We start from the raw sequence: 27,762 nt of genomic DNA on the forward strand, positions 1-27,762 counted from the left end.
CCCCTCTTCTACTTCTATTAGCTTCAATTATTCTCCACATAAAAGCCAGAGAAATCTTTCAATGATATAAATCAGATTATATCACTCTGCTTAAAACTCCTCCATGACTTTCCATGACACTTTGAATAAAATGTAAACTGCTTACCACTCAGAATCTTTATACTCATTAGGTGCTCCTGGCTCCTGGGGCTAAGATCTTCATGAACCTATAAAAAATGTTTGAGATGGGGGAAAAAAAAGAACTAGCTCCAAAAAAACTAAAAAATCAAAAATCAATGTTTGTGACTACATAATATAACAATATGTCAACTAATCCTAAATGTAAAGTTAATCATTATGTAGTCATTTATGTATTTTATTTTAATATAAACAATGTGGATATAAAGTAGAGTGGGTCCCCCAAAGCTCGAATATATAGAGCCTACAGGGGTTCTAAAATGAGCCTCTTTTAAGGCCTTTATATAAGGTCCTGCATACCCCATCTGTGCCTACCTCTCCATGGTCTCCATGATGCTACTCTCCTACTTACTCACTAAACTCAGCCAGGCAGCCTTACAAATCCTACAATGTACCAGAATCTTTCCTACCGTTCCCTTTGTCCCAAGCTCTTTCCTGACTGGTTCCTTTTCCTCCACTAGTTCTCCAATTAAGTGTAATCTCCTTTTTTTTTTTTTTTTTAAAGATTTTATTTATTTATTTGAGAGAGAGACAGTGAGAGAGAACATGAGCGAGGAGAAGGTCAGAGGGAGAAGCAGACTCCCATGGAGCTGGGAGCCCGATGTGGGACTCGGTCCCGGGACTCCAGGATCGTGACCTGAGCCGAAGGCAGTCGTCCAACCAACTGAGCCACCCAGGCGCTCACCCTAAGTGTAATCTCCTTAAAGAGACCTTCCCGACCAGTTCATTTAAAGTAGGCCCCCCCCCCCCCCCCGCTTCCATACTATCTTTTTCTCTGCTGCCTTATATCCTCCATAACACTGTGTGTTTATGCTATCTTTCCCATTAGACTAATAAGCTCCATTAAGGCAGGGAAATACATGTGCCTTGTTCTCTCTTGTGTCCTTAGGGCCCACTCCAGTAGCTGGCCCAGAGCAGGCTTTAATAAATAGCTACTGAATGGGGCGCCTGGGTGGCTCAGTGGGGTAAGCCGCTGCCTTCGGCTCAGGTCATGATCTCAGGGTCCTGGGATCGAGTCCCACATTGGGCTCTCTGCTCAGCAGGGGGCCTGCTTCCCTTCCTCTCTCTGTGATCTCTTCCTTTCCTCTCTCCTACTATGATCTCTCTCTCTGTCAAATAAATAAATAAAATATTAAAAAAAATAAATAGCTACTGAATGAATGAATAAATGAGTAAGACCTCATTTTCAAGGGAAGAGGGCAAAGCTAGCAAGTTATGTCTTGGACTCCATCTTGGGAGGCTGGAGGTACAAATCCTCGTCTGATTCTATTCTAGGAACCCAGATAGGTTTAAAAAAGAATGTTTGGAGGTTTCCTCCAACAGAAGTTTTGATGAAAGTTCTCTAATTTACCCTTCTGGGGTGGGGGCAGGGGGAACTAAAAATGGGCTCAAAACTAGGTTGAAGGGAGAGGAAGTGGTTTGGAGCAGACGCCCGGGGCGCCAGGTACGGGCTCTTCCTTTGCACCCTCCCCTCCCCTAGACTCTAACGGCTCCACCCCTTCCTGTCTTCAACTTGGAGCGAAGGGTCGCGTTCGTCTCGGTTTGGGCTCCGAGGACCTCATCCTCGTTCATTATTCATGGTGTAGGAAGGCACTATGGGTGCTCATCTTTTTAATATTCGTGAGGGGGCGGGGTCTCTTTCCCGTGGGTGTGGTGCTCCTGAGAGGGTTCTAAAATATTCATGAGAGAGGAGGGCACTATGGGAGCCGGGGTGGGCGGCTTACTATTTATGAGGGGGCGGGGCTTCCTTCCCGCTGGGGCTCCTGGGAGGATTCTAAAATATTCCTGAGGCCACGGGGGCGCCTGGGAGGCGGGAACGCAGCTCCGGAGCCGACCGGAGCTGGACCCGCCCTCAACCCGGCGGGAAAACCTTGAGGAGAAATTTTCTTTTTTAAACATTAAGAAATTTGAGGATGGTGGGGCAGAACAGCTAAGTCCCATTTGCCTGTGAGTCCTTAGGCGGAAAACTGTCAAAATCTGTGGTAAAAAGAGACTTTTTTTCCCCCAGTACTTTCTTGAGATAGTTTCATCTTTTCCTTGACTGAAGGGGGTAAAAAAATGCATCACCATGTGGTTTGATTCGTATATCGGCCAGTTTCTGCTTTATGGTGTCCCCGGTTTAGCTCTTTGGAGGTGTTTGGGGCCCATACCCTAGCAGGAGTGGGTCTCTTCTAGGGTTTTCTTAGGTTGAAACAAAATAGAAATTGTGGTGAATTGCTGTTGGACGGTTTTCTCTGAAAGGGGGGGGGAAGTTCAGCCAAGAAGGCCCCCAAACCCTTTACCAGTCAACAACGAATGGGGTGGAACGGAGGCATGGAAACTTTATTATTTTGGTCAATGATTCTCATTCTCTTGGGGGAGGAGGGAGAAAACCGGAAATAGTTTGGGATTACACTTTCGGGATTTTCAGAAAAGCCTGTATGCCCCCGCCCCACGTCGTCCAGCTCTCCTCCAGTGAGGAAAATAAGGAATTGTAAGAGGAGACTTCGGTGTTAAAAGAAGGGGCCCATTGAGTTTTAATCCTCAGAGGTTTAAATATATACGCTTAGTGGTTGACACTGAAGTCCCCGGGGCTCCGAGGGGTCAGTGAGTCTCTGAAGAACCCAAAGGCCCCGTCTAAGTTCCACTTTACATGTTCTTCACAGGCCGGACAAATCTAGGCCGGATTGATAATTTTATTACAATGAAAATACTTTAAAGTGCCTACTGTGAAAGTTAAAAACAACCTCATGGATCAACATTCTTCCATTTATTTACATGCAGCCTTTAAAATATATATACTTGCAGAAGTATCCATTGGCATGGAATAAGATAGCTTCCTTATCATTGAAAAAAGCGGATTACAAAATAGTATGAACAGTGATCTTTTTTGTCAGAATATATATATATATTCTATATATAGCTGTGATATATATAATTCTGGAGTGATATAAACCAGTTTCTAAGTGAATTTAAGGGCCTTCTTTTTGTCTTGCTGTACTTTGTAAACGTTTTTGACAATGCAATATGTTACTTGTGTAATTTTAATGATTATTTTAAAATAGCTTTTAATTGAAGTGCTCATGGAATGCTTAAGCAAAGTGCTATGGTATGGTTTTATGGTTTTAAAGGAGGTTCACAATATGTTTTTCACTGAGAACTAAATTTCTTGGCCATGTTTTCAAAGTATAACTGATTTTAAGTTGATATGTAACCTTTTAGATGAGTAAGTAACAATGTGATTTTAGCAAGTTTGTGACAAAAGGAGAATATGCATTTGGGTCAGATATATTTGTAACTCTTTGATGAAATGTCTTAGTTGTTACTTCAGAAACAGAAAGGCTTTAAAAAAAAGAAACAGGCTTAGAGTTGTAGTTTTATGTACATGTATGGGTATATGTACAAAAAACAATGTCTTCTGAATTGGCGCAATAGTGACACAAAGTCACCTATTAGGAATATTTTTTAAGAATTATTTTTTGGTGTAAGTAAATTATCAGTGATTTTAATAAGTTCTAAGAAATGTTCATTTCAAAATCAAGTTGTGTAGGCCCTTCTTAAGAATTATAAGTAACCAAAAGTGGAATTAGGAGGAAAATTATTGTTCATTTATTCTAATCTTTTTAATTTTACAGGACTTTAATTTCGCTGTTTATTTGTGTTATACAGCACAGCACATAATTGGTAGTAGTAATACAATCTTCTTAATCTGTTAGAACTTATAAATTTTAAATGTTCTAAAGTTAGAATTTCTATTTCTTGTCTCTATTTTTACTGCTTCCAACAAAGAAAATATCAATACTCAGTTTGAAAGAAATAGAAAAGCTTCACTACAAAATTTTGAAACTACAATGATATTTTGATTTTTTTTAAATGTAAAGATTATAAAAGCAACATACTAATTGACAGATCTTGAATGTTTTGAATTTGTTATATTGGGTTTTTTCTGTCAAATCTTTTAAAGACTTTGCATATTTTCTTAGACTATATCTCATCCAAATACATGTCTCTTACTTTACTAAAATTCTTTTTCTAGAATATTTGGCTAAGAGGGAAAAGAATTTTAAACATTTCATATCATTTGAGATGAATAGATACACTCTTAATTGGTGGGAGCTCTGTTAATTAGACATTATATTAAAAGTTTTGTTAATAGAGGGGTTCCTGGTTGACTGAGTCAGTAGAGCATGTGACTCTTGATTTTGGGGTCCTAAGTTTGAGCCCCACGATGTGGGTAGAAATCACTTAAAAAAAAAGTTTTGTAAATAGATAGATAGCTATTTACCAACAAGGTATCAGTTTCTCCATTTTAAAAAACAGCTCTTTGTTGCTATAATTTCCTTTCTCCTTTGTCTCTTGTATTTTATTTTTCTAACCAGGATAAATTCATTACATAAGAAAAAGGATGGCATCTAAAATAAATACCAGTTTCACTTTGATTCCCAACCAGAAATATAGACGTAGTAATCGTCGACCCAGCAGCTATTTTTCCAACACCCTTGGCTCAGATTCTCAGCCCTTATCAACGCTTGGAAATTTTAAAGCCTTGCCATTGGAAATATTCCAAATAATCTTAAGATATTTATCAGGTGAGGTCTGGGAACTATGAGTAGGCTATATAGATGCTTGAATTTTTTTTTTTCCCCTGCAAGAACTACTGTATCATCTTGGACCCTGCTAGAATGTTATTGGTATTTACATTATGTTTGTTTTCTGGTTTCATCATTATTAGGTAAGGGATATAATGAAGAAAGTGTGGCATTCAAACTCTTTAAAGTATGCCTCTAATTATAACTTAACTGTTACATCCCTAAGTATTTCCAACTCATTGAACAGGAGATTTAAAACAATTTAAAAATTTCTCCTTTTCCTTCACTTTTTTATGTATTTTATTATTTAGTATATTATTGATGAGCTAACTTATAAATTCATAGATTGTACTAATAATGATGTTCTTGTAATTAAGCTATTTATATATATATGTATATGTATTTCTTTTGGTAGTGAAGGATATCAGCATGCTAAGCATGGTGTCCAAAACAGTCAGCCAGCACATTATTAATTATATTTCAACCTCGTCAGGAAGCAAAAGACTTTTACTACAGGATTTTCATAACCTTGAGCTGCCTAGCAAGAGACAAGACTCTGCCATACTGGAACATTACAGATCTCTAGGTAATTTATGTAATGAGAATTGTAACAAGTAAAGAACTACACTTAATTAAGGGGATTTTATTAAAGAATTCCGTAGGGCCTGTGGGAAATGCGGGATATTTCTTAAAATGTGCCTATTTCTATGATGCTTTAATTCTTCAGTGTGAAGACTTTTCCATAATAGTCCCTTATACTTATCTTTAAAGATGAGAGAATGCGCTTTAGTGTAAAGTATCAGTCCTTGTGGTTTCATGTGCATACAGTGTCACCTTTTCTTATTGTTTAGGTGACTTTCCAGTGAAATTGATGTACTTCCTATACTTCCTGGGTATCTAATGAATTTTTTTCTAAACTTCTTTTCTCTTTCAATCATAATCCAGTCCTTAAAATAGAAAAGAAATGTAAACACATTATTGTGGAAGATCACTTATTCTCTTATCAGAAACAATTTTTTAAAAGTACTCCACACATTTATTAATAAATCATTACACTATAATAAATTAGTCTTATCAAAGGAAATTCCATATAATCCATTCCCTTGATTTATTTTTTTTAAAGATTTTATTTATTTATTTGATAGAGAGAGATCACAAGTAGGCAGAGAGGCAGGCAGACAGAGAGGAGGAAGCAGGCTCCCTGCTGAGCAGCGAGCCCGATGCGGGACTCGATCCTAGGACGCTGAGATCATGACCTGAGCCACCCAGGCACCCCATTCCCTTGATTTAAAATCATCTATGTCTTTTACCCCATTCATTGATGTACTTAAATAAAATTCTAATTTTGACTTGACTAGTGGCACCAGTTTAATTATGAAACTACCTTATAATTAACCAAAACATGGCAATAAAGCCCAAAATTAAGGTGATGTTTTCAATTTTTAAATAAAGGCATACTAGTTAAGTTAAATGATTATTACCCTTTAGTAGCACAAGGAAGTCTAGCTTTAAGATAATAAAATAAGACTATATACGTGTATATAAATACATAAAAGTATATTTGATAAATTAATAAGATTACTATTAATTAGATTTAGTTTCATAAGACTAAATGAAAGGTATGTAATCTGATTACAGTGTTATGTGTTTCAGTATTTGTAGTTGGACTTAGTAAAGCCTGTAACAGAACATAGCAGTGACTTTTTGCTACTTGTCATCGTAAATATCTTTTTTCAAACATCCTTAGTTGTAGAATAAGTGGTACAGTAAAAGAGCTTATCTTATGGTTTTGATCTGAAAGAATTTTTTTTCTCCCTAACCAAGATTCAATCACTTAAAGAAACAAACAACCATTAAGATAATTATATGGATAATAAAAAAAGATAATTATATGGATAATTCAGTGAAAAATACAAATATGTATTGATCTTAACAGCCAGCTTTTATTTATTTATTTATTTTTCTTAAGTCTGCATTCCAGCTCTGTTTCTTTCTTTTTTCTTTTTTTTTTAAGATTTATTTATTTATTTATTTGACAGACAGTGACCACAAGTAGGCAGAGAGGCAGGCACAGAGAGAGAGAGGAAGAAGCAGGCTCCCTGCTGAGCAGAGAGCCCGATGTGGGGCTGGGATCTTGGGATCATGACCTGAGCCAGAGGCAGAGGCTTTAACCCACTGAGCCACCCAGGAACCCCAATAGCCAGCTTTTAAACACATTTTTATTCACATAATGATTTCAAACTTCCACTTAGTTTTGGTGCAGACACCTGGCTTATGACTGATTATTTAGGTAAATGTTTGATGTACTTATGTTTTCTCTTGTTGCCTTTCCTATCTGATCCGTTCTTGTTTTCAGACATTAAAATAACATTTTCAGAATTCTGTGCTCTGAAGATTATAAATTTTAATTTGCTTCTTCATATAAAACAGAGCAGATGGCCAGTGTGAAAAGAACATTACATCTGACTCTATTTTAGTGGGAAGAAATTTTAAGTTAGTCTCTAAAGGGTATAGCAGAGCACCTGTGTTAAAAAAATAAATAAGTCAGCCAGTATTGGTTTTTATGGTAAATTGCAATCCTCAAAAATAGGAGTTTTACATTAGAAAAAGCAACCAGCATACAATTATAGCTTACACTTCCCCAGCTATGATCTGCCATGGGACTGGATGCCAAAACATGAAATGGAAAGAACTCAGCTTAAAAACCAAACATTGAAAATGTCTTTTTATGTACAAAAATACAGAGGGTTTATATTTCAAACTCAATTCTGGTCATGTGTTGTCCAAACATAGCAACTTCTAAAAATAAATTGGATTCCCATAGATTCTATGGAATTATCTGAAGTAGCTATCATATACATTAAAAAAAAAAAAAAGTAAATGCAAGGAAGATAAAAATAGAGAAATTCATGATATTCAGGTATTTATTTTTCTATCATATATCTTATTTTTAGTAGCATTGCCCTTATAGGAATGTTAACAATGGATTGCCATTTTAGGAAAACAGACACATAAAGTTAGAGGAAACCGATCATACACTTCTGTCACTGTAGTTCAAGTTACATGTCTCACTGGGAAATTGAAGGGTTTTTTTTTTCTTTTTTAAAATATCTGAACACAAAATTCTATACATTCTTAACATGTAAGCCCCATAAAAGGATATCTTTGAAGGAAGGAATAGATATTTCATCCAAACTGAATACTTTCTGTGAGTGAAAATAACTTCTAACCTCTGAAATTTTAAGTACTTATGATTCAAAATTTTTTTATATGGAGAAAGGAATACAAAATCGCTTTTCTCATTCTTTCCATGTTTTACATTAACAACTCTTAAAGCATTTTCCTTTGTGAACATTTTAATTTCAAGAAATATTGGAATCTGTTTTCTGTAGAATAAAGATACAGTTCCACTAGTGCATCTTTGTGTCTGTTGTTGTATCTTTTTTAATCTAAATATTTTCTATATCTATCTTATAATATCAATTTCATCATTTTTATAAGATTTTTATACCACTTAGTGGACATCACAGTTACTTGGTAAACACCATATATTCTAAGTGTTTGGTACCCTTGCTCCCAAACTTCCTCTTCAGAATAATATCAGCTCACAGTCCACTGTGATTTATTGTACTTGACTTTCAAGGAAATGTATGCTGTGCTTTACAGGTACTGTTACATTAATTGTATCATTGTCATTTTTTTCATGTGTCTCTTTATGTTTTCAGGTCTGCTGTTTAAAAGATGTACCTTGCTGCTGCCCACAAGGGAAAGACTAAAGTACATTCACAAAATACTGGCAGAAGTAAGATCACACTTCTCAACTGGTTCACAATCTTGATTTCTAATAAAGCTATTTGTTATAGCTTTTTAACAAGCTATGAATGGACCATTTTAGATCCATCTTCAATTAGTAGAATTTTGTGAATTAATACTAATAACTGATTGATGATAGTCTAATACTATACCAAGTATCCAGAGATTATAAAACACCAAAATGTAGTAGTCTTTTACTTATCATAAAATAATTTTTATGTATAATTAAGAATATCATTCAAGTTTATTAGAGTTATCAGAGTATAAAAGTATTTTTTAACCTACATGAGAATCCTTAAATCCTTTAAAGTGGTGATTTAGATTTTTATTAAAATGAAATAATTTCTGAATGTTTACTCTTACTGTTTATGAATGTATGAAAACAAGGAAAGTATTTTTTTTTAAAGATTTTATTTATTTATTTGACAGAGAGGGAAATCACAAGTAGGCAGAGACGCAGACAGACAGAGGGGGAAGCAGGCTCTCCACTGAGCAGAGAGCCCGATGTGGGGCTGGATCACAGGACCCTGGGATCATGACCTGAGCTGAAGGCAGAGGCTTTAACCCACTGAGCCACCCAGGCGCCCCAAGATTTTTATTTATTTGACAGATAGAGATCACAAGTAGGCAGAGAGGCAGGCAGAGAGAGGAGGAAGCAGGCTCCCAGCTGAGCAGAGAGCCCGATGTGGGGCTTGATCCTAGGACCCTGGGATCATGACCCGAGCCAAAGGCAGAGGTTTTAAGCTACTGAGCCACCCAGGTGCCCCAGGAAAGTTTTTTTAATATTAAAATAACAGAACTTCTGAGGGTGCTTGGGTGGCTTAGTTGGTTAAGCGTCCAACACTTGGTTTCAGCTCAGGTCATGATCTCAGGGTTGTGGGATTGAGCCCCATAGTAGGCTCAGGCCTCAATGGGGAATTTTCTTGAGGTTCTCTCTCCGTCTCCCTCTCCTTTTGCCCCTAGCACCCCCTCCCCATGCACACAAGCGCACACTATCTCTTTAACTCTCTCTAAAATAAATAAATCTTTAAAACATTTAAAAAATAAAACTTCTATGGTAATTTATGACTTGAATGTGCATCCATGTGTTTGGGCATAATCTCTGTATAAGTGTTGATTTTCAATATACAAACTCAAACATACATCCTACACTGATGGTTCAGTTCTACACTCAATAGTATGCAAACTGTTTCTGATGCATTCGCTTTTTTTCATGTCAGTATTTGCACTGAGTTCAGGTCTATATTATTAGAGCAGCTTCTCAGATAATCTTCCTGCCTTATCTTTCTTTACTTTGCAAGACATTCTGTGTGCTGAATCAAGGTTATTCTTCCTAAAGAATCCCTTTCATTGAGTTAATTTTCTTACTTAAAAATCTTTCAGTGGCTACTTAATTTCAGCAAGATAAGGTCCAAAGTCTGTAGCTGGTATTTAGGGCTCTTCCTGACAATGCAATCTTACTCCCTACTACACTGAGCCCAGTTAAGTATGTCATATCTTTCTTTCCACATAAAGTTTTTCATTCCTACCACTGCACAATGTTATCCTTATTTTTTCCCTCACCTATCTTTCCTATCTTTTTCATTCCTTATATTTGAATCCTACTTTAAGACAATGCTTTTTTCACATGCTTCAGAAGCTGTTTTGATCATTCCCAAATTTATCGTTTTTACTTTCACAGTGTCTAATATAGTGTGTATTTAGTCATTTTCACATCTATGTATATTCTAGCCTGAATTATCAAAATAATTTCACATGCGTCTATTTTATTCTTCTAAATAAATTATGAACTCCTTTAAGACACTCGGTTTTATACTTCTATTTTGACCTTACTTATGTAACACAATGCTAGTTATTTAGCCTTTTCATTATTTTCAATTAATAGTGAAAAATATTCCTGCATATTTCCTTTATATTTGAATGTCCAATCATTGTACAGTTCCATTGTAAAAGAGGAATTAATAGTTGTTCTCTTTATAGGTTTCCTGTTTTAAATTCAATGGCTGTGCAGTTCCTATCCAATGTTTAGGATTACCATGTTATGGCATATTTTTACAGGTACATTTTTTTTAAATGAAAGAGGAAAAGGCATGTTTTTTTGAAGTGTTAACAGGTAAAGCATGTAGTCTACATTTCAGTAGGTTAATAAAAATAATAATAATCTAAAAGAGAACAAAATAAAATTATAAAGATTTGAGGAAGTATTAATCTAACAGTGTGTTTGCCACCTCTGATTTTTTTTCTTGAATTTCTCAAAACATTTATTTGCTCAATACCAATATACTTGAAGTTTCCAGCCAGTTATAAAGACTAGAAATCTTGTGGGGTGGTACGCGCAGGTGCACACACATTTGTGTGTATGTAATGAATTTTTAGTTTTTTGCTAGTTATTTAAGATGTGATTTTTAGAAGTGAAAAAAAATTAAAGCTTTGGAAGATGGTAGATGTGTTAACTAACCTTACTGTGGTAATTATTTTGCAGTATGTACAATTGTAAAATCATGACATTATATAATTTAACTTACACAATGTTATATGTCAATTAGATCTCAAGCTGATAAAAAAAGAAATCAACTACCTGGTTTTTTTTAAAGTTTTTGACTAATCTTTTATTATAAACAAAGAAGATTAGTACTATTATTTATGTTATTCAATATTAATGGTATATTATTAATCTATTATATTGTTTTAAGCAGTTTAAATGTATAGTTTACCTTTGAAGAACATGGGTTTGAACTGTCCAGGTTCACTTATACACAGATTTTTTTCAATAAATACAGTACGGTGCTATAAGTGTATTACCTCTTCCTTATGATTTTCTTTCTTTATGATTTTCTTTTTTTTTTTTTTTTTTTTTTTTAAAGATTTTATTTATTTATTTGAGAGAGAGACAGAGAGAGCATGAGCGAGGAGAAGGTCAGAGAGTGAAGCAGACTCCCCGTGGAGCTGGGAGCCCGATGTGGGACTCGATCCTGGGACTCCGGGATCATGACCTGAGCCGAAGGCAGTCGTCCAACCAACTGAGCCACCCAGGCGTCCCTCTTTATGATTTTCTTAATAACATTTTCTTTTCTCTTACTTTATTGTAAGAATACAGTAGACAATACATATAACATACAAAATATATGTCAATTGACTACGTTATTGGAAAGGCTTGCAGTCAGCAACAGGCTATTATTAATAGTTAAGTTTTGGGTAAGCAAAATTGACTGGGGGGCGGTGTAAGTGCCCCAATCCCTGTCTTTTTCTTTTCTTTTTTTTTAAGATTTTATTTATTTGACAGAGAGAGATAGAGAGAGGGAACATAAGCAGTGGGGGTGAGACAGGGAGAAGTAGGCTTCCCAAAGAGCAGAGAGCCTGATGTGGGATGTGATCCCAGGACCCTGGGATCATAACCTGAGCTAAAGGCAGATGCTTAATGAATGAGCCACTCAGGCACTCACCCCTGCCTTTCTCAAGGATCAACTGCAATAACTTATTTAAAACTTAACCTTACAGGGGTGCCTGGGTGGCTCAGTGGGTTAAGCCTCTGCCTTCAGTTCAGGTCCTGATCTTGGGCTCCTGGGATTGAGCCGCACATTAGGCTCTCTGCTCCATGGAGAGCCTCTTCCTCCTCTCTCTCTGCCTGCCTCACTGCCTACTTGTGATCTCTCTCTCTCTGTCAAATAAATAAATAAAATCTTAAAAAAAAAATACCTTGCAAAGTTTACAATTTTGCTCTATACGCCAGCCTGCCAGCCACCATCTGCATGCCCAGATTCCAGTAGCGTAGGCCCTCCTACCATCTCTCTTTAAGATATGTTTTTGCTTTGGGGGGAGGAAGGACAGGTAATATAAACACATATATTTATTTAAAATTCAAAAGGTGCAAACCTGTATAAAATGAAAAGGAAGTCTACCATCAGGGCCTGTCCATGGTCCACTGAGTTGCCTTCAACAAAAGTAACTGTTGTTGTTAGCAGTTTCTTCTACGTGCTTGCACAGGGAATGTGATTAATTCGTAAACTATTAAAATCCAGATCAACTATTTTAAGAAAAATTGATATGATTAATCAACCTTTTCAAAATCTAACTATAGATTAGCATGCCATTTGAATTTCCTTTTCATATATGCTTAACTGTACATTCTGGTTGGGTCAAAGATAAATATTAAACTTTGTCGTAATAAAAAATTTTTGCTCACTCGCATCAGAATGTTATTAGTAATTGCTCATAATTGTCACATTAAGATGAGATCATTCTCATTTGTAAGCAGTATCATAAATAATAACTAGAGGAAGTCAAAGGGATTCTGTTGAAAACTAAACCACGGTATGGCTGTGCCACGTATCTAATGTTGTGCTCTAGGATTTTGGTCTTTGTTACTTTGCCCATACTGTCAGGGTTCAGGATTCAGCACCACTTGAAAGTGGTCTGAAAGGATACTCCCTTGACAACCAAAAAGAAACTGGGTTTGGGGGCATTTCTAGGATTTGTTTATGTATATTTTCTTATTAATTTGAATTTTTCATAGTGGATAAAAATTGCACATCACCTTGATCATGCTCATAAGCTAGCGGTGACTTATATTTTGATTTGGTGGTCAGGACATCTGTAATATTTCCTTCATTTTATTATTCTCAGACCTTAACGGCAGGTTGGGATGGACTCGAGTGCCATCGTGTGTATAACTTCTTATGTGAGCTGACTAATCTCTCCCGCAAGATGCAGACCGTTGTCTGCAGCAAACCAGGTAAAAAAAAAACAAAACTACAATTCACAGCTAATATTATACAGATACTAAAATAGAAAAAAAATAGCAAGAGTTCGAAAGTATGTTTCAAAGAAAATCATGACAGGGCGCCTGGGTGGCTCAGTGGGTTAAGCTGCTGCCTTCGGCTCGGGTCATGATCTCAGGGTCCTGGGATCAAGTCCCGCATCGGGCTCTCTGCTCAGCAGGGAGCCCGCTTCCCTCTCTCTCTCTCTGCCTGCCTCTCTGCCCAGTTGTGATCTCTGTCTGTCAAATAAATAAATAAAATCTTTAAAAAAAAAAAAAAGAAAATCATGACATCCATATGTAGTAAAAGGACAAAGAAATGTAAGGAGAAGATAAACACTGAATTAGATTGTGAGGCATGTGATTAGAGAAAGAAGTATTCAGAGGGCTCAGCTGTATGAATAATATTTTATTAATTAAGACTGGATGGACGATACAAAGTTGTTCATTATAGTATTCTTTAAACCTTTATGTATATGGGATATTTCATAGTTTTAAAATTATGGACTCCTACAATCTAGCAGTTTCACGCTGAGATACTCCTACAGTGTGCATAAGGAGACCTGTGTAAGAATGAGCATTACAGCATGTAAGCATGAAAAACTGCAAACAATCCAAATGCCCCTCATCAGGAGAATGGAAAAATGAATTAAGTATCCATACAGTTGGGGTGCCTGGGTGGCTCAGTGGGTTAAAGTCTCTGCCTTTGGCTCGGGTCATGATCCCAGGGTCCTGGGATCGAGCTCCACATCAGGCCCTCTGCTCAGCGGGGAGCCTGCTTCCTCCTGTCTCTCTCTCTCTCTCTTTGCCTGACACTCTGCCTCCTTGTGATCTCTGTCTCTGCCAAATAAAAAATAAAACCTTGAAAAAAAAATATCCATACAGTTAAAACCATTGTAGTTAATATGTATGAACTAAAGCCACATGTATTAATATGGATTAATCTCAAAATGTAAGTTGAGAGAAAGATAACCAAAGGATATTTTGAACATGTTACTATTTATATACAAATTAAAAACATGTAAAATAATTCTATATATTCTTTATGGTAATATACCTGTATTAAATATAAGAACATAGTTAGGAGATGTGATGTTAAGTTTGTATGTCAGCTTGGCTGGGTCAATACCCAGCACTCAGATATTTGGTCAAACATTATTCTAGATGTTTCTCTGAAGTTATTTCTTAGATGAGATTAACATTTAAATCAGTAGACTTTAAGTAAAGCAGATTACCCTCCATAATAAGGGTAGGTCTCATCAATCACTTGAAGGCCTTAGTAGAAAAAGACTGACCTCCCAAGCAAGAAAAAATTCTACCAAGCAGACTGCCTTTGGATTTGAACTGAAACTCTTCTCTGGTCTCTAGTCTGCCAGCGTACCCTGCAGATTTTGGATTTCCAGACCTCCATAATCTTGTGAGCTAATTCCTCAAAATCAATTCTTCTCCATGTATATATATACATATATATGTGTGTGTGTGTGTGTGTATGTGTATATGTATATATATATACATCCTGTTTATTCTATTTTTTCTGGAGAACCCTGACTTGTACAAGAGGGTCAATATCCAAATTCAAGGTGGTGATTACTTCTAAGGATGAAGGGGAAGAGGATCAGGAGTGATATACAAGAAGCTGTAACCATACCTATGTTTTACTTATTTTTTAAAAATCTGAAGCAAATATAGGAAAAAGTTAAACCTTGACAAAGCTAAGTGACCGGTATCCAGTATTTGTTATGGAATCTCTGCTTTTCTGATGGCTTGAAATATTTCCTTTTTTTTTTTTAAAGATTTTATTTATTTATTTGACAGAGCGATCACAAGTAGGCAGGGAGGCAGACAGAGAGACGGGAAGCAGGCTCCCTGCTGAACAGAGAGCTGGATGCAGGGCTTGATTCCAGGACCCTGGGATCATGACCCAAGCTGAAGGCAGAGGCTTTAGCCCACTGAGCCACCCCGGCGCCCTGGCTTGAGATATTTTATTATGAAACAAATTATGGATCAAAAAGGCGGATTCGAGTCTAATGAAACAATAACAAAATTACTTTATCATATCTCTCCCTGGACGAAAAACTTTTATTGGCTCCCCAATGTCATCAAAATAAAGTCCAAACTGTTTATACTGGCTTTTACATTCTCATCCCAGTCTATTTTTTCAAATTTATTCCCCACTATTCTCTGTATCTGCTTGACATAGAATAGTCTTTACCTCTTCCCTCACTCTTACATATCTCTTACACATTTCTACCTCATATCTTTTGTTCATTCTCTCTCTCTCTCTTTCTTTTTTCCCTAAAATACCATCTCTCTTCATCTTTTAAGACCCAGTTTTCCAGACTTCCTCTGTAAAGCCTTTCCTGTTGCTGTGTTACCTGGCTTAATACATCAAGGGGTACTTATTTCGTATGGCCTTTTATCAATAGATTTTCCATTTACTCTTGTCTTATCTACAAGTAAGTAGAACATAAATGGTATAAAAGTGTAAAATGGTGCCACAACTATGGAAAAAAACTTGACCATTTCTCAAAAAGCTAAACAGAATTATCATATGGCCAAGCAATTTCACTCCTAGGTGTTCCTAAGGGAATTGAGAGCTGGGACTTGGAAGGATACTCATATGCCAGTGTTCACCACAGTGTTATTCGCAATAGCCAAAAAGTGGGAACAACCCAGGTGTTCATAAACAGAGGGAGGGATAAACAAACGTTGGCTCTTCATACAATGGAATATTTTTCTGCCATAAAAGTAATGAAGTTTTAAAGCATGCTAAGATGGATGAACTTGGAAAACATGCTAAGTGAAATAAGTCAGACACGAAAGGACAAATATTGTGTTTCCACGCAACTGAGGTATCTCAAACAGGCAAATTCATAAAAACAGAAAGCAGATTTGAGGTTATCAGGAACTGGGGGCAAAGGGAAATGGAGAGTTATTGCTTACTAACTTAATAACCTCTATTTGAGGTAATAAAGAGTTTTGGAAATAAACACTTGTGGTTGAACTGCAAATTGAATGTAAGTGATGCTACTGTATTGTACATTTTAAAAATGGTTAGGATGGCAAACTGTGTTATATATATTTATATATGTATAAATAAATTTATATTTTACCACAATTTTAAAAATTAATAATATAATAGGTTTTTTTAAAAGATTTTGTTTGTTTGTTTGACAGACAGAGATCACAAGTAGGCAGAGAGCAGGCAGAGAGAGAGATGGGGAAGCAGGCTCCCTGCTGAGCAGAGAGCCTGATGCGATGCGGGGCTCAGTAGCAGGACCCTGGAATCCAAAGGCAGGATTTGATCCAAAGGCAGAAGCTTTAACCCACTGAGCCACCCAGGCACCCCAATATAATAGATTTTTTTAAGTTTAGTTATTTAAGTAATCTCTACATCTAACATGGGGCATGAGCCCACAACTTCAACTTCAAGAGTCTCATGCTCTTCCGACTGAGTCAGCCAGGCACCTCAATATTATTATAGATTGTAAACTATTGAATTATACACTTTATTTTTTTAAATATTTTATTTATTTATTTAATTGACAGGGAGAGAGGGAACAGAATTAGGGGAAGTGGGAGAGGGAGAAGCAGGCTTCCCATGGAGCAGGGAGCCTGATGCAGGGCTCAATCCCAGGACCCTGGGATCATGACCTGAGCAGAAGGTAGATGCTTAATTACTGAGCCATGCAGTTGCCCCTGAATTATACACTTTAAATGAGTGAATTTCTTGGCATGTAAATCACATATATTTTGATAAGTCTGTTTAAAAAGACAAACCCAAGATGCTACTTCATACCCACTAGAACAGCTAGAATCAAAAAGTCATATAATAAGTGTTGGTAAGACAAGAATATGCTTGTCCAGATATAAGATGGTGCCGCAGTTTTGGAAAGCAGTCTGGCAGTTCCTCAAATGACTAAACTTAGAGTTACTATATGACCCAGAAATTCCACTCTTAGGTATATCCACAAGAGAAATGAAAAACATATTTCCACACAGAAACTGGTACACCAGTGTTAATAGCAGCATTGTTTGTAATAGCCATTTTTTGTAATAGACCTTTGGATACAACATTTGGGATACAACCCAAATGTCCTTCAGCAGGTGAATGGATAAACAAAATGAGATATATCTATACAATGAAATATTATTTGGCCATAAAAATGAAGGAGGTACTGAAAGATTCCATAACATGGATGCTTGAAAACGTACTAAAGGAAAGAAGCCAGTCACAAAAGACCACATACTACATGATTTCACTCCTATGAAGTCCAGGAAAAGGAAATCTTTAGAGACAGAGGATAGATTAAGCGACCAATATTACTTAAGTCCAGGGGTAGTAAAAATGGAGGGATGGGGGTGCGAGCTAAAAGAATGGGACTTCTAGGGTGCCTGGGTGGTTCAGTCATTAAGTGTCTGCCTTTGGCTCAGGTTCTGATCCCAGGGTCCTGGGAATGAGTCCCGTGTTGGGCTCCTAGCTCAGCAGGGAGCCTCCTTATCCCTCTTCCACTTCCCCCACTTGTATTCCCTATTTCGGCTGTCTCTCTCTGTGTCAAATAAATAAATAAAACCTTAAAAAAATAATAAAAAGAATGGGATTTCTTTTTGACGTGATAAAAATGTTATAAAATTGACTTGGTGCTGGCTGTATATATCTGTGAATATACTAAAACCACTGAATTGTATGATATATAAAGTTTATCTCAATAAAATTGTTTAAAAAATAGTCCCTTAATAATCTAAAATTTTACAAAAGAAAATGAAGTAACACTTCAGTACAAAGTATATTACAGATGTCTATCACTGACCATATCCACTGTGTGCATATCCAATATGCACTTCAGCCTTTCTAGGAAGAATGGTTTACAATTTTTTTTGTCTTCATAGGAAGTGCCCGAAAACTGGAGTTAAGGATAAGACTGTTCTGTAGGAACGTCCTGCTTGATCATTGGATACATCGGAGTGATTCTGCTTTTTGGTTGACACGTATATTAAAACCATGGCCAATGGTGAATCAGGCAAGATTATTATATATCATCTTCGGACCAGTATCTCCTCAAGATGGTGAGCATCCATTTTTTTAGGGATGTATGTTTCAAAAATGTTAATTACTTCTACTTTAGGAAGCATATCTTTTTATACCTCCTTAGTTTCCTCATTCCTGATGATTAAAATGTGTTTCATGATTTCATAGATATATACTACATTAGCTTATGCATAGCTTAAGCTTCAAGACTACATGCCATTACCAAATATATTCCTGTCATCTCTGGTGTACCTAAAAATCACTACTTTTCATTTCTAAACATTACCTTACCTCAAGATTATGTTGCTGCTGGAAGGGAATAATACTATCTGTAAAACACAGTAGAAGTTAAATTGACATTCTGTCTAATTTGGGGTACATAATATGATTATGCACATTTTTTTGCCTTTTTAATTAAGTTTGGCTTAGATTAATGTTAAAATTAGCATGCAGTTCTTTGGTTCACATTACCTATATCAGGAGTTAACCAGTTTAAAGTAGCAGCAGGAAGCCAATCTGGGATTAAATTTTATGTGTAATTCACAAGGAGAATTGCTCATAGGTAAAGATTCAAAAATTGACTGGATTACTGTGTTTTGATATATTTAATGTTTGGAAGACACTCAAATACAGCATGCTCTCTTTTTGAAGGATATCAGATTTCATTTGATTTTAATAAGATTACACTAATTGTTTATTATAATTTTTTTGAAGATTTTATTTATTTATTTGACAGAGAGAGAGAAGGCACAAGCAGGGGAAATTGGAGAGGGAGAAGCAGACTCCCCACTGAGCAAAGAGCCTGATCATGACCTGAGCCGAAGGCAGACACTTAACCTACTGAGCCACCCAGGCATCCCATTATAATTTTTTTTATAGGAGTAGCATTATCTTTGAACTAGAAGCACTATTTCCTTGGTGAAACTACCTTTTCTTTACTTCATGTAGCAATTGTTGCTAAACTTCGTCACATCAATCAGAGACGTTCACACTTATACTGTTGTCAGAATTGACTTTTCATTGTGAAAGTAGCATATATAAGCAATGGGATTCTGTAATGCCATCCAATTTCCTTTTTAAGCAATCCATGAATCTTTATCACAAAGCCAACTATTCTGTCATAGCCTAGTTTTTGTTTCAATTATCCAGGACAGGTGGTTTGGCAGAAAATGATAGAAGGACCTACAGATGAATCCAGCCTGAAAGGTTTGGCTGATGCTATTAAATTACTGTATGACACAGGCACCAAAGAGTGGACAGCAGATGATGTTATCAGTCTTGTAGATGAACTATCAGGTAAACGTACATATTTACCACACAGAGTAGTAGAAATGTATTCTTAGAATACAATTATAAAATTGTAAGGATAATCCTACAGGTAACAAATGAATTGCCTATTTGAAATCAATAAATGTTCTAAAATATTTGAAGAGTTTGGTATATGTTTGAAGAGAATACATATAATCAATTTCCTTTTCTCCAATTGCCAATAAATATATATTTATTATTATTTGAAATTTTCATAATTTAATCAGCTCAGTTATTCCCATTTTGCAAGTTCCAAATTCTCACAATCTCCTAGGTTGTGTAAGAAGAGAGCCCTCTCCTATTGGCTCAAAAGGAAAACAGTTTTTTCTATTCCTGCAGAATCCTTTAGATTCTAAAGGTTATAAGTTTTCTTTGCTTACATAGAATTAGATCACCTTGCCTTTTGATCTGTGTGTGGGAGAAATGCTTTGACTATATTGCTAGGACATTTGTAAAAGCCACTATAACTTGGCAATAATCTCTGTTTCTGGTTGAATGCAGTAAATGCAAAACTATAGCATTTTTTTTCTGTGCTTTTCCCTTGGCTCTAGTTGTATTTCCAAAAAGGTAATATAATATTGCATGTATTTAATGATGTTTACTAGAGCTATTATGTAATTTCTTACTAAATAACTGTTCTTCCTCTAACAAAAGTGGTTCCCCGTGAGTGGCTCCTAGAGAATAATGCACGTCTCCTAATCCTAAGTGGAAACAACATCTGTTTCACTTTCATGGCGAGTAAAGCTGTGAATGGACGGGCCATTGAACTGGCAAAGCTGATAGTCTTTTTGGCTTTGGTAAGTAAAAAACAAGCTTTTCTCTAGCAAGTTGTTTAACATTATAGTTGACTTACCAGGGAGCTTCCCTGAAGGAACTGAAATATGTTCAGAACATTTTGAAAGAATAAGTACTTAAGCATCTTTTTTTTTTAAGATTTTATTTATTTATGTGAGAGAGAGAATGAGAGAGAAAGCATGAGAGGGGAGAACGTCAGAGGGAGAAGCGGACTCCCCATAGAGCTGGGAGCCCTATGGGGGCTTGGGACTCGATCCCGGGACTCTGAGATCATGACCTGAGCTAAAGGCAGCCGCTCAACCAATTGAGCCACCCAGGCACCCTTAAACATCTATTTTATGTATATTTAAATTTTTAAAAATATATATAATGTAATATCATATTTGGAATCATTCCTTATATTAATCTCACCCCACTTAATGTCCATATTTTCATTATACAGCTCTGTTGAGTTATATTCTTTTTTAAAGATTCCATTTAAAAACAGCTTTTATGATTTGCTTCAAAATAATCATTGGGGAGCAGGAGAGGATGTGAAAGTAAATGGTAGTAGAGAGGAGACAAGATTGGTAATTGCTGAAGCTAGAGAATGGATATTGGGGGTTCACTATGCTACTATCTCTACTTTTTTTTTTCTTTTTTTTTTTTTTTTAGGCAGAGAGGCAGACAGAGAGAGAGAGAGAGAGAGAGAGAGAGAAGCAGGCTCTACTCTGAGCAGAGAGCCCGATGCGGGGCTCGATCCCAGGACCCCAGGACCATGACCTGGGCCGAAGGCAGAGGCCCCAACCCGCTGAGCCACCCAGGCGCCCCTACTATCTCTACTTTTGTATAGTTAAAATGTTTTTCAAAATAAAGCAGCAGGGGTGCTTAAGTGGCTCAGTCGGTTAAGCAGCTGCCTTCAGCTCAGGTCGTGATCCTGGGGTCCTGGGATCAAGCCCTGCATTGGGCTCCCTCCTCAGCAGGGAGTCTGCTTCTCTCTCTCCCTCTGTCTCCCTGCTTGTGCTCTCACTCTCTCTGTGTCAAATAAATAAAATCTTTTTAAAAAGAAAAAAAAAAAAACATTAAAGGGGGCCCCCTGGGTGGCTCAGCCGGTTGAGTATCCAACACTTGATTTTGGCTCATGCCAGGATCTCAGGATCATGAGATCCAACCCAGCGTTAGGGTTCACACTGGATGTGGAGCCTGCTTAAGATTTTCTCTTTCCTTCTCCCTCTGCCTTGTCCTCCATGCTGCTCTCTCTCTCTCAAAAACAAACAAACAAACATTAGATATATTTAATATTCATTCATTTAAACACATTGAATATTTTACTGTGGGCCTAACACCGTGTGAGATTCCAAGAGTATGGAAATTAATGGAACAAATCTCCAACCAAAAGCTGCTTAAGGTCTTTTTTTTTTTTAAGATTTTATTTATTTATTTGACAGACAGAGATCACAAGTAGGCAGAGAGAAGCAGGCAGAGAGAGAGAGAGAGGGGAGGAAGTAGGCTCCCTGCTGAGCAGAGAGCCCGACCTGGGATCATGACCTGAACCGAAGGCAGAGGCTTTAACCCCCTGAGCCACCCAGGCACCCTCCTTAAGGTCTTTTGAGATCTCTCAAGGTATATATAAATAAATTCAGTGTGATAAGTACAAATATATGTGTATTAAAAAGATACAAACAGACGTAGCAGAGGGGAGCCAATACTGGGTGAATATAGCACAGACAAGGCTTACCCAGCCCCAGCAGAAATAGATTTTTTTTTAAAGATTTTTATTTATTTATTTGACAGAGAGAGATCACAAGTAGGCAGAGAGGCAGGCTGAGAGAGAGGAAGGGAAGCAGGCTCCCTGCTGAGCAGAGAACCCGATGCGGGGCTCAATCCCAGGACTCTAAGATCATGACCCGAGCCAAAGGCAGAGGCTCTTAACCCACTGAGCCACCCAGGCGCCCCAGAAATAGATTTTGGAAAATGAATGGGAGGAGTTTAGTTTGCTGGGAGATGAGGGGTGGGTGGGTGTGTGCAAATTATTCTAACATGTACCTGCATACATTACATAGAAATCTCACTGATTTGCCTACCGTTACAGATGCCACCCCAGCCAGTGCTTCAGAAGCACTAGAATAGTCTTCCAGGTGACTGTTGTGAGGAATGAGTGATGTAATGCACTTCTTATGAAGTAGATACAAGAATCTTTACCAAAGCAACAGCTTAAAACATGAATAAAACTTCTGTGGCTTTTCTTAAATGTGAAACTGAAGAAAGCTATCAAATTAACTACATTCACAGTGTAAATATTTATTTTAGTAATTAAGCAGATTGCCTCTGAGAGAGAGAGAGAGGGAGAGAGATGGAACTGCATGTATTTGCAGGACCATAAGCCGCTCAGTATTATTTCAGGAGTAAAATGTGCAGAGGAGGAGGCGGTGAGGAAGGGCAGTAAGAAGGGAGAGGCTAGGTAAGGAAGGCTGTGCCAATCATTCTGCGGGTCTTAAACATATCCTCTAATAGGGAGCTGCTGAAAAGTTTTAGGAAGTTGAGAGCCATGGTAAGTTTTAAGTGTTTGGAGGTTACTTTGGCAGCACTATAGCAAGTCACCTTTATTGACACTCCTAGAAAACCTCTAATAAACATCTCAGTGCTGATCATTCATTTTCTCTAAGTGGCCTCAGTTTTGTCTTATCTTCATCTTCAATTACTACTCAATTACTACTAGTGGGTTTTTTTTTAAGATTTTATTTATTTATTTGACAGATCACAAGCAGGCAGAGAGGCAGGCAGAAAGAGAGAGGAGGAAGCAGGCTCCCTGCTGAGCAGAGAGCTGGATGCAAGACTGGATCCCAGGATCCTGGGATCATGACCTGCGCTGAAGGCAGAGGCTTTAACCCACTGAGCCACCAGGCGCCCCGACTACTAGTGTTCTTAGAACATTTTATGTGTGGGGTAAATGGTTTCCCAGAAGAGACCGAGAGCTCTTTGACATTCAGGACTAGGTGACTTATTTGTTTCATAGTGCCTGGAACAGTGCCGTACACATAATACATAGTCAGCAAACCTTTGCTGTTAAGTTTACATTATAACTAAATGTTGTACTACTATATGTGGTTTATTTATTTATATATATGGTTTGTTTTCATACTGTATATTATTTGGCTATATGAATTAAATTGACCATTTAGAATGTTAGTAAATACACCTTTTTCCTTTTGGCCAGCTTTAACTATTAACATGTAATCTTTAAATATTTTTATCCTTGGGGTGCCTGGGTGGCTCAGTGGGTTAAAGCCTCTGCCTTCAGCTTGGGTCATGATCCCAGGATCCTGGGATCCAGTCTTGCATCCAGCTCTCTGCTCAGCGGGGGGCCTGCTTCCTCCTCTCTCTCTCTCTCTGCCTGCCTTTCTGCCTGCTTGTGATTTCTGTCTGTCAAATAAATAAAATATTAAAAATAAATAAATAAATAAATATTTCTATCCTTTATTTTTAAAAGATCTCATTTATTTATTTGTGAGACAGAGTGAGCAAGAGAGAGAAGAGAGAGAGCATGAGCAGGAGGAGAGGCAGAGGGAGAGGGAGAAGCAGATTCCCTGCCAAACAGAGAGCCCAGACATAGGGCTCCAACCAAGGAACCTGGGATCTGTGACCCAAGCCAAAGAGTTGCCAAACTGTCTGAGCCACCTAAGTGCCCCCTAAATATTTTATCTTTTAAGTAATGGATAAATATTCTGTACAACTCTCAAGGTGGAGAACTAATAAGATCATAGTTCTCTTGCCTATTAAAATTGCCTGTTTGTCGCCCTTACTAGATTCCTGGAAAATAGAGGCCCTGTCTTTATGGCTTAGCCATTGTATCTCCAGCTCTTAGCATCTGCTCAATAAATAATAACTGCATGAATGAGTGAGCAGAAGTCTTATTTTTGATATGTTTAACAATTATTTGTAATATTAGTTCTTACCATAATGAATAATATGCTGTGATAATCTTGGACAAAGCTTTTATTTACATCACACTTTTTTCCACTAAAATTGTACCATTTGAAAGGAAAGGAAAGTTAGATGTAGGAGCACTTCCCACTTACAAACTCAATATGATGTCATGTGTAATAAATTCTGTAAAGTCATAAACCATCATTGTCAATACCATTTTTAAATTCCAGTGTTTTCTTCACATGAAGCTTTACCATTACTCTTTTTATATCGAAATCAGGTTTGTGAGAAAGAATTATACTGCATGGATTGGGCAGTTAAAATGATGCAAAAAGTCTGTAAAGTCTTTAGCACTCCCGTGGAAAGAAATAACTTCCTGCAGAGTGTGGCGAATGCATTCGCGTGTGTTATAATGGAAATGCTCCAGTCGATCATGTCCGGTGAGTGAGTGTGCTTGTAGACAGTGCACAGGTGTGACTACAATGCATTCTAGTCTCCACTTGAAACAGCGAATTCCATGTAGACTTTCATTTGTAAACCAAGAATAGAAGAAGCATTTTTTGTTTATTTTTCCACAAGATATATTTAGCTTTTGGTTTTGCTACTTTTTTTAAATCTTGCATGGATTTTAATGGAAAACCTAAAGTTGAGGAGTCTCTTCTGAAAGGAGCTAGTTCCAGTTTTGCACAGCAAAACATTCACTTGCTCACTTCCCAACCACCCTAATCATCATAATAATGCCCTATATTGTTTAGTTTCAGCACATATGATTATATAGTTCTATTAAGTAGCCAACATGATAATCAACCCTATTTTTACAGATGAGAAACTAAGGCTTAGAGAAAGTACTTGACTTGCCCAAGGTCATAGAGTTAGAGGCAGTAAAGCATAGAGCAGCATCCTTTTCTTCTGACTCCTTATTCAGTGCCCTTATACAGTTCCTTGACTTAGTAAAGATCACTGACTAGTCCTCTGTTACCTATTATTAGGGGAAATTGGAACATCTTATTCCAAATAAATCATTTATTTAAAAAATTAACTGTCATTTTCTTTTCTCTACTGTCCACTCCTGTGTGTGGCGTACAGGAGACCGTGACGAAGATGACAGAAGCTTTCTGAATTTGTTCCATCTTGTGCATGCTCAGGCAAACTTCCATAAGGAGGTCTTGTATTTGAGCATGAATACTCTTTCTACCTAAATACTCAGGAAGTCTTGCATTTCGAGAATACCTCACGGAAGAAATAATCGGAAGAGGTGCTACTTTTCCACAGTCAAAGAATAGCATCCATGGGACTTTTTATGACCTAAGTAACCTAAAAACTCCAAAGCTGCACAGAATTTTAGAAGCAATTGCTTGTACCATTGTTAATATAAAAATTATAGGCAAACCCAAGAGTGTATTGAGATTTCTCCAGAAAACAAGCTGTACCTTTCCAGATTTTGGTAAACATAACCCCCAACTACATAGAGCATTAGTGCCCAATTGGGGGCCAACCTGTATGTGTTAGATGTTGGAAGCAAGGGAAAATTCTGTTTTGTAAGTAGAGGTGACTCAAATTCATTAAGTGGCTTCTATATGTTCACTTTGCCTAGGTCGTGTAGACATAACCTAGTATGCTTTATAAAGAACTGTAATATGATGCTTTGGAATGTGCACTTAGAAATCACATTTTTTACCACCTTATGGCATAGAACATTATATTTTGTTGATGTTTTACGTGAACTAACAGATCAAAAACTAAAGGAAGTGTGTGTATATATTCATATGTATATAAGTATGTCTGTATATTTCTATACATACGAACACACACACACACACACACACACACACACACATTTCCTTCTTTAAGACAAAAGTCTATAAAAAGAGGAAAGTATATGTTGTCTTAATACAATTAAGTCATCTTTTATTCCTTCCTGGAGATTAGAGTAAAATGTTGCAAATAAGGGAGAATATAAAATGAAAGAAAGTACCCATTTCTGCTGCCAGAACAATCTTCACAAATAATTTGCACTTCTTCCTAAAGCTTTCCTCTCTCTCTTCAAAAGTGGGGTTTGAGGGAACCTGGAAGCAGCGTGCATAGGGAGGGCGGCCCTGAGAGAGTGGGGTTTCACTCCAGTAAATGCATTCCAAAGATGCTCCAGACTATTTCAGTCTGACTAGCATTTACCCACCACTTTTACTATTAAAATAGAAATGAACAGTGTCTCATGGAGTTGAAATCAGGGGCTGGGGCCCTCCCATTTTCTTCTCCTTGGGTTTGACCATTTTATTTCTGCTGAAGATATACTCATTCCTACTGGACTACTTAGAGGATGGCTTTCTTTTTCTAAGCCTTTGACTTAACTCACCTCTGCAGCTGAGGAAGGAAAGAGACACTAGAAAATATGGAAATTACCCACAGAAGTGGGGTGTAAATTGTGTAATTTGTGGGAAATTCTCAAGTGTTTGGCAAGAGTTTAATAAGATAGAGGAAGAGTGAAAATTTGGGGGAAAATATAAATTGTGATAAAAGATTTTACTATATTTCAGTAACAAAGGCACTTACCTTCATTTTTGAAATATTGGAAGTTAACTACCTTTCCGTGATGAATCATCCAACTATAATTTCATCAATGGCAGAAATTTTTTTTCTCCAGAGTTTAGTATTTGCATATTCATGCAGAAACAAAGTTCTTGCTTTTCTCCTGGTTTCATTTTTCTTCCTCTCATTTTAAGAATTCACCCACAACTAAAGTATAAGGATTAAAAATTGGCGAAGACCAGAATACAAAATAATACCTTGATTTTTAGCATTTTCTCCCCCCACACACTCTTTTTCCTGTACATGCTCTGGAAAGCCTAATCCATATATTTATCAAAACACTGGTGATTCCAAATCGACAGTATACCCATTAGATTAGTTGGGGCAGGGAAAGAAGAGTAGAGGAAAAAGTAAAAATTTTAATATATACCGAATATTTTTAGTATTTTACTCAATAGATATTTTCATTCTCTTAGAGAAAGAAATTTGGCTTTGTGAAGATTCCTTGAATTATCCAAGTCCCCACAGTGGTTTACAAAAGAAGCATGGTTTAACTTTACACGTTTTTGACCCAGATTTTAAGTCTCCTGTACACTTGAACTGACATGACTGCTACTATAAAATTTTTTTACACATATTATTATATTATCCTGGATAATTGTGAATTATGTCACCCTCCTCCAAAATTTGGAATATAAAAAAATTGAATTCATTCTTTGGGTGCAGTAGATAAATGATATTGTCTCACTACCAATAAAGAGTAAACTGACTTCATTCAGTTATCAATAGATAAAAACACTGAAACCAAACTTGCAATTTCCTCAATTTAGAAGCCTGTTTTTTTTGTTTTGTTTTGTTTTTGTTTTCCAAATGGAGTCAGGAAT

At 36.9% G+C, this 27,762-nt stretch overlaps 1 protein-coding gene across 1 annotated transcript; it reads left to right on the plus strand.

Annotated features, from left to right (window-relative positions):
• Window positions 1–1,978: 1,978 nt before the first annotated feature.
• FBXO47 (F-box protein 47) lies at window positions 1,979–27,762 on the plus strand. Its single transcript, XM_059381130.1, has 11 exons — window positions 1,979–2,124; window positions 4,536–4,745; window positions 5,161–5,331; window positions 8,471–8,547; window positions 10,539–10,616; window positions 13,182–13,290; window positions 18,205–18,381; window positions 19,493–19,639; window positions 20,306–20,448; window positions 24,633–24,792; window positions 25,439–27,762. Exons 2-11 carry the CDS (start codon window positions 4,562–4,564, stop codon window positions 25,549–25,551), a joined length of 1,359 nt encoding a protein of 452 aa, XP_059237113.1. The 5' UTR covers window positions 1,979–2,124; window positions 4,536–4,561; the 3' UTR covers window positions 25,552–27,762.

Source organism: Mustela nigripes, chromosome 16, assembly GCF_022355385.1.
Source record: "Mustela nigripes isolate SB6536 chromosome 16, MUSNIG.SB6536, whole genome shotgun sequence".
NCBI lineage: Eukaryota > Metazoa > Chordata > Mammalia > Carnivora > Mustelidae > Mustela > Mustela nigripes.

Bases quoted from the DNA above. Each gene is read 5' to 3' on its own strand.
- FBXO47 (XM_059381130.1), top strand. From the start codon at position 4,562: ATGGCATCTAAAATAAATACCAGTTTCACTTTGATTCCCAACCAGAAA. The intron at 13,291-18,204 runs GTAAAAAAAAAA...TTGTCTTCATAG, and splicing joins CGTTGTCTGCAGCAAACCAG to GAAGTGCCCGAAAACTGGAG. The intron at 24,793-25,438 runs GTGAGTGAGTGT...TGTGGCGTACAG, and splicing joins GCTCCAGTCGATCATGTCCG to GAGACCGTGACGAAGATGAC.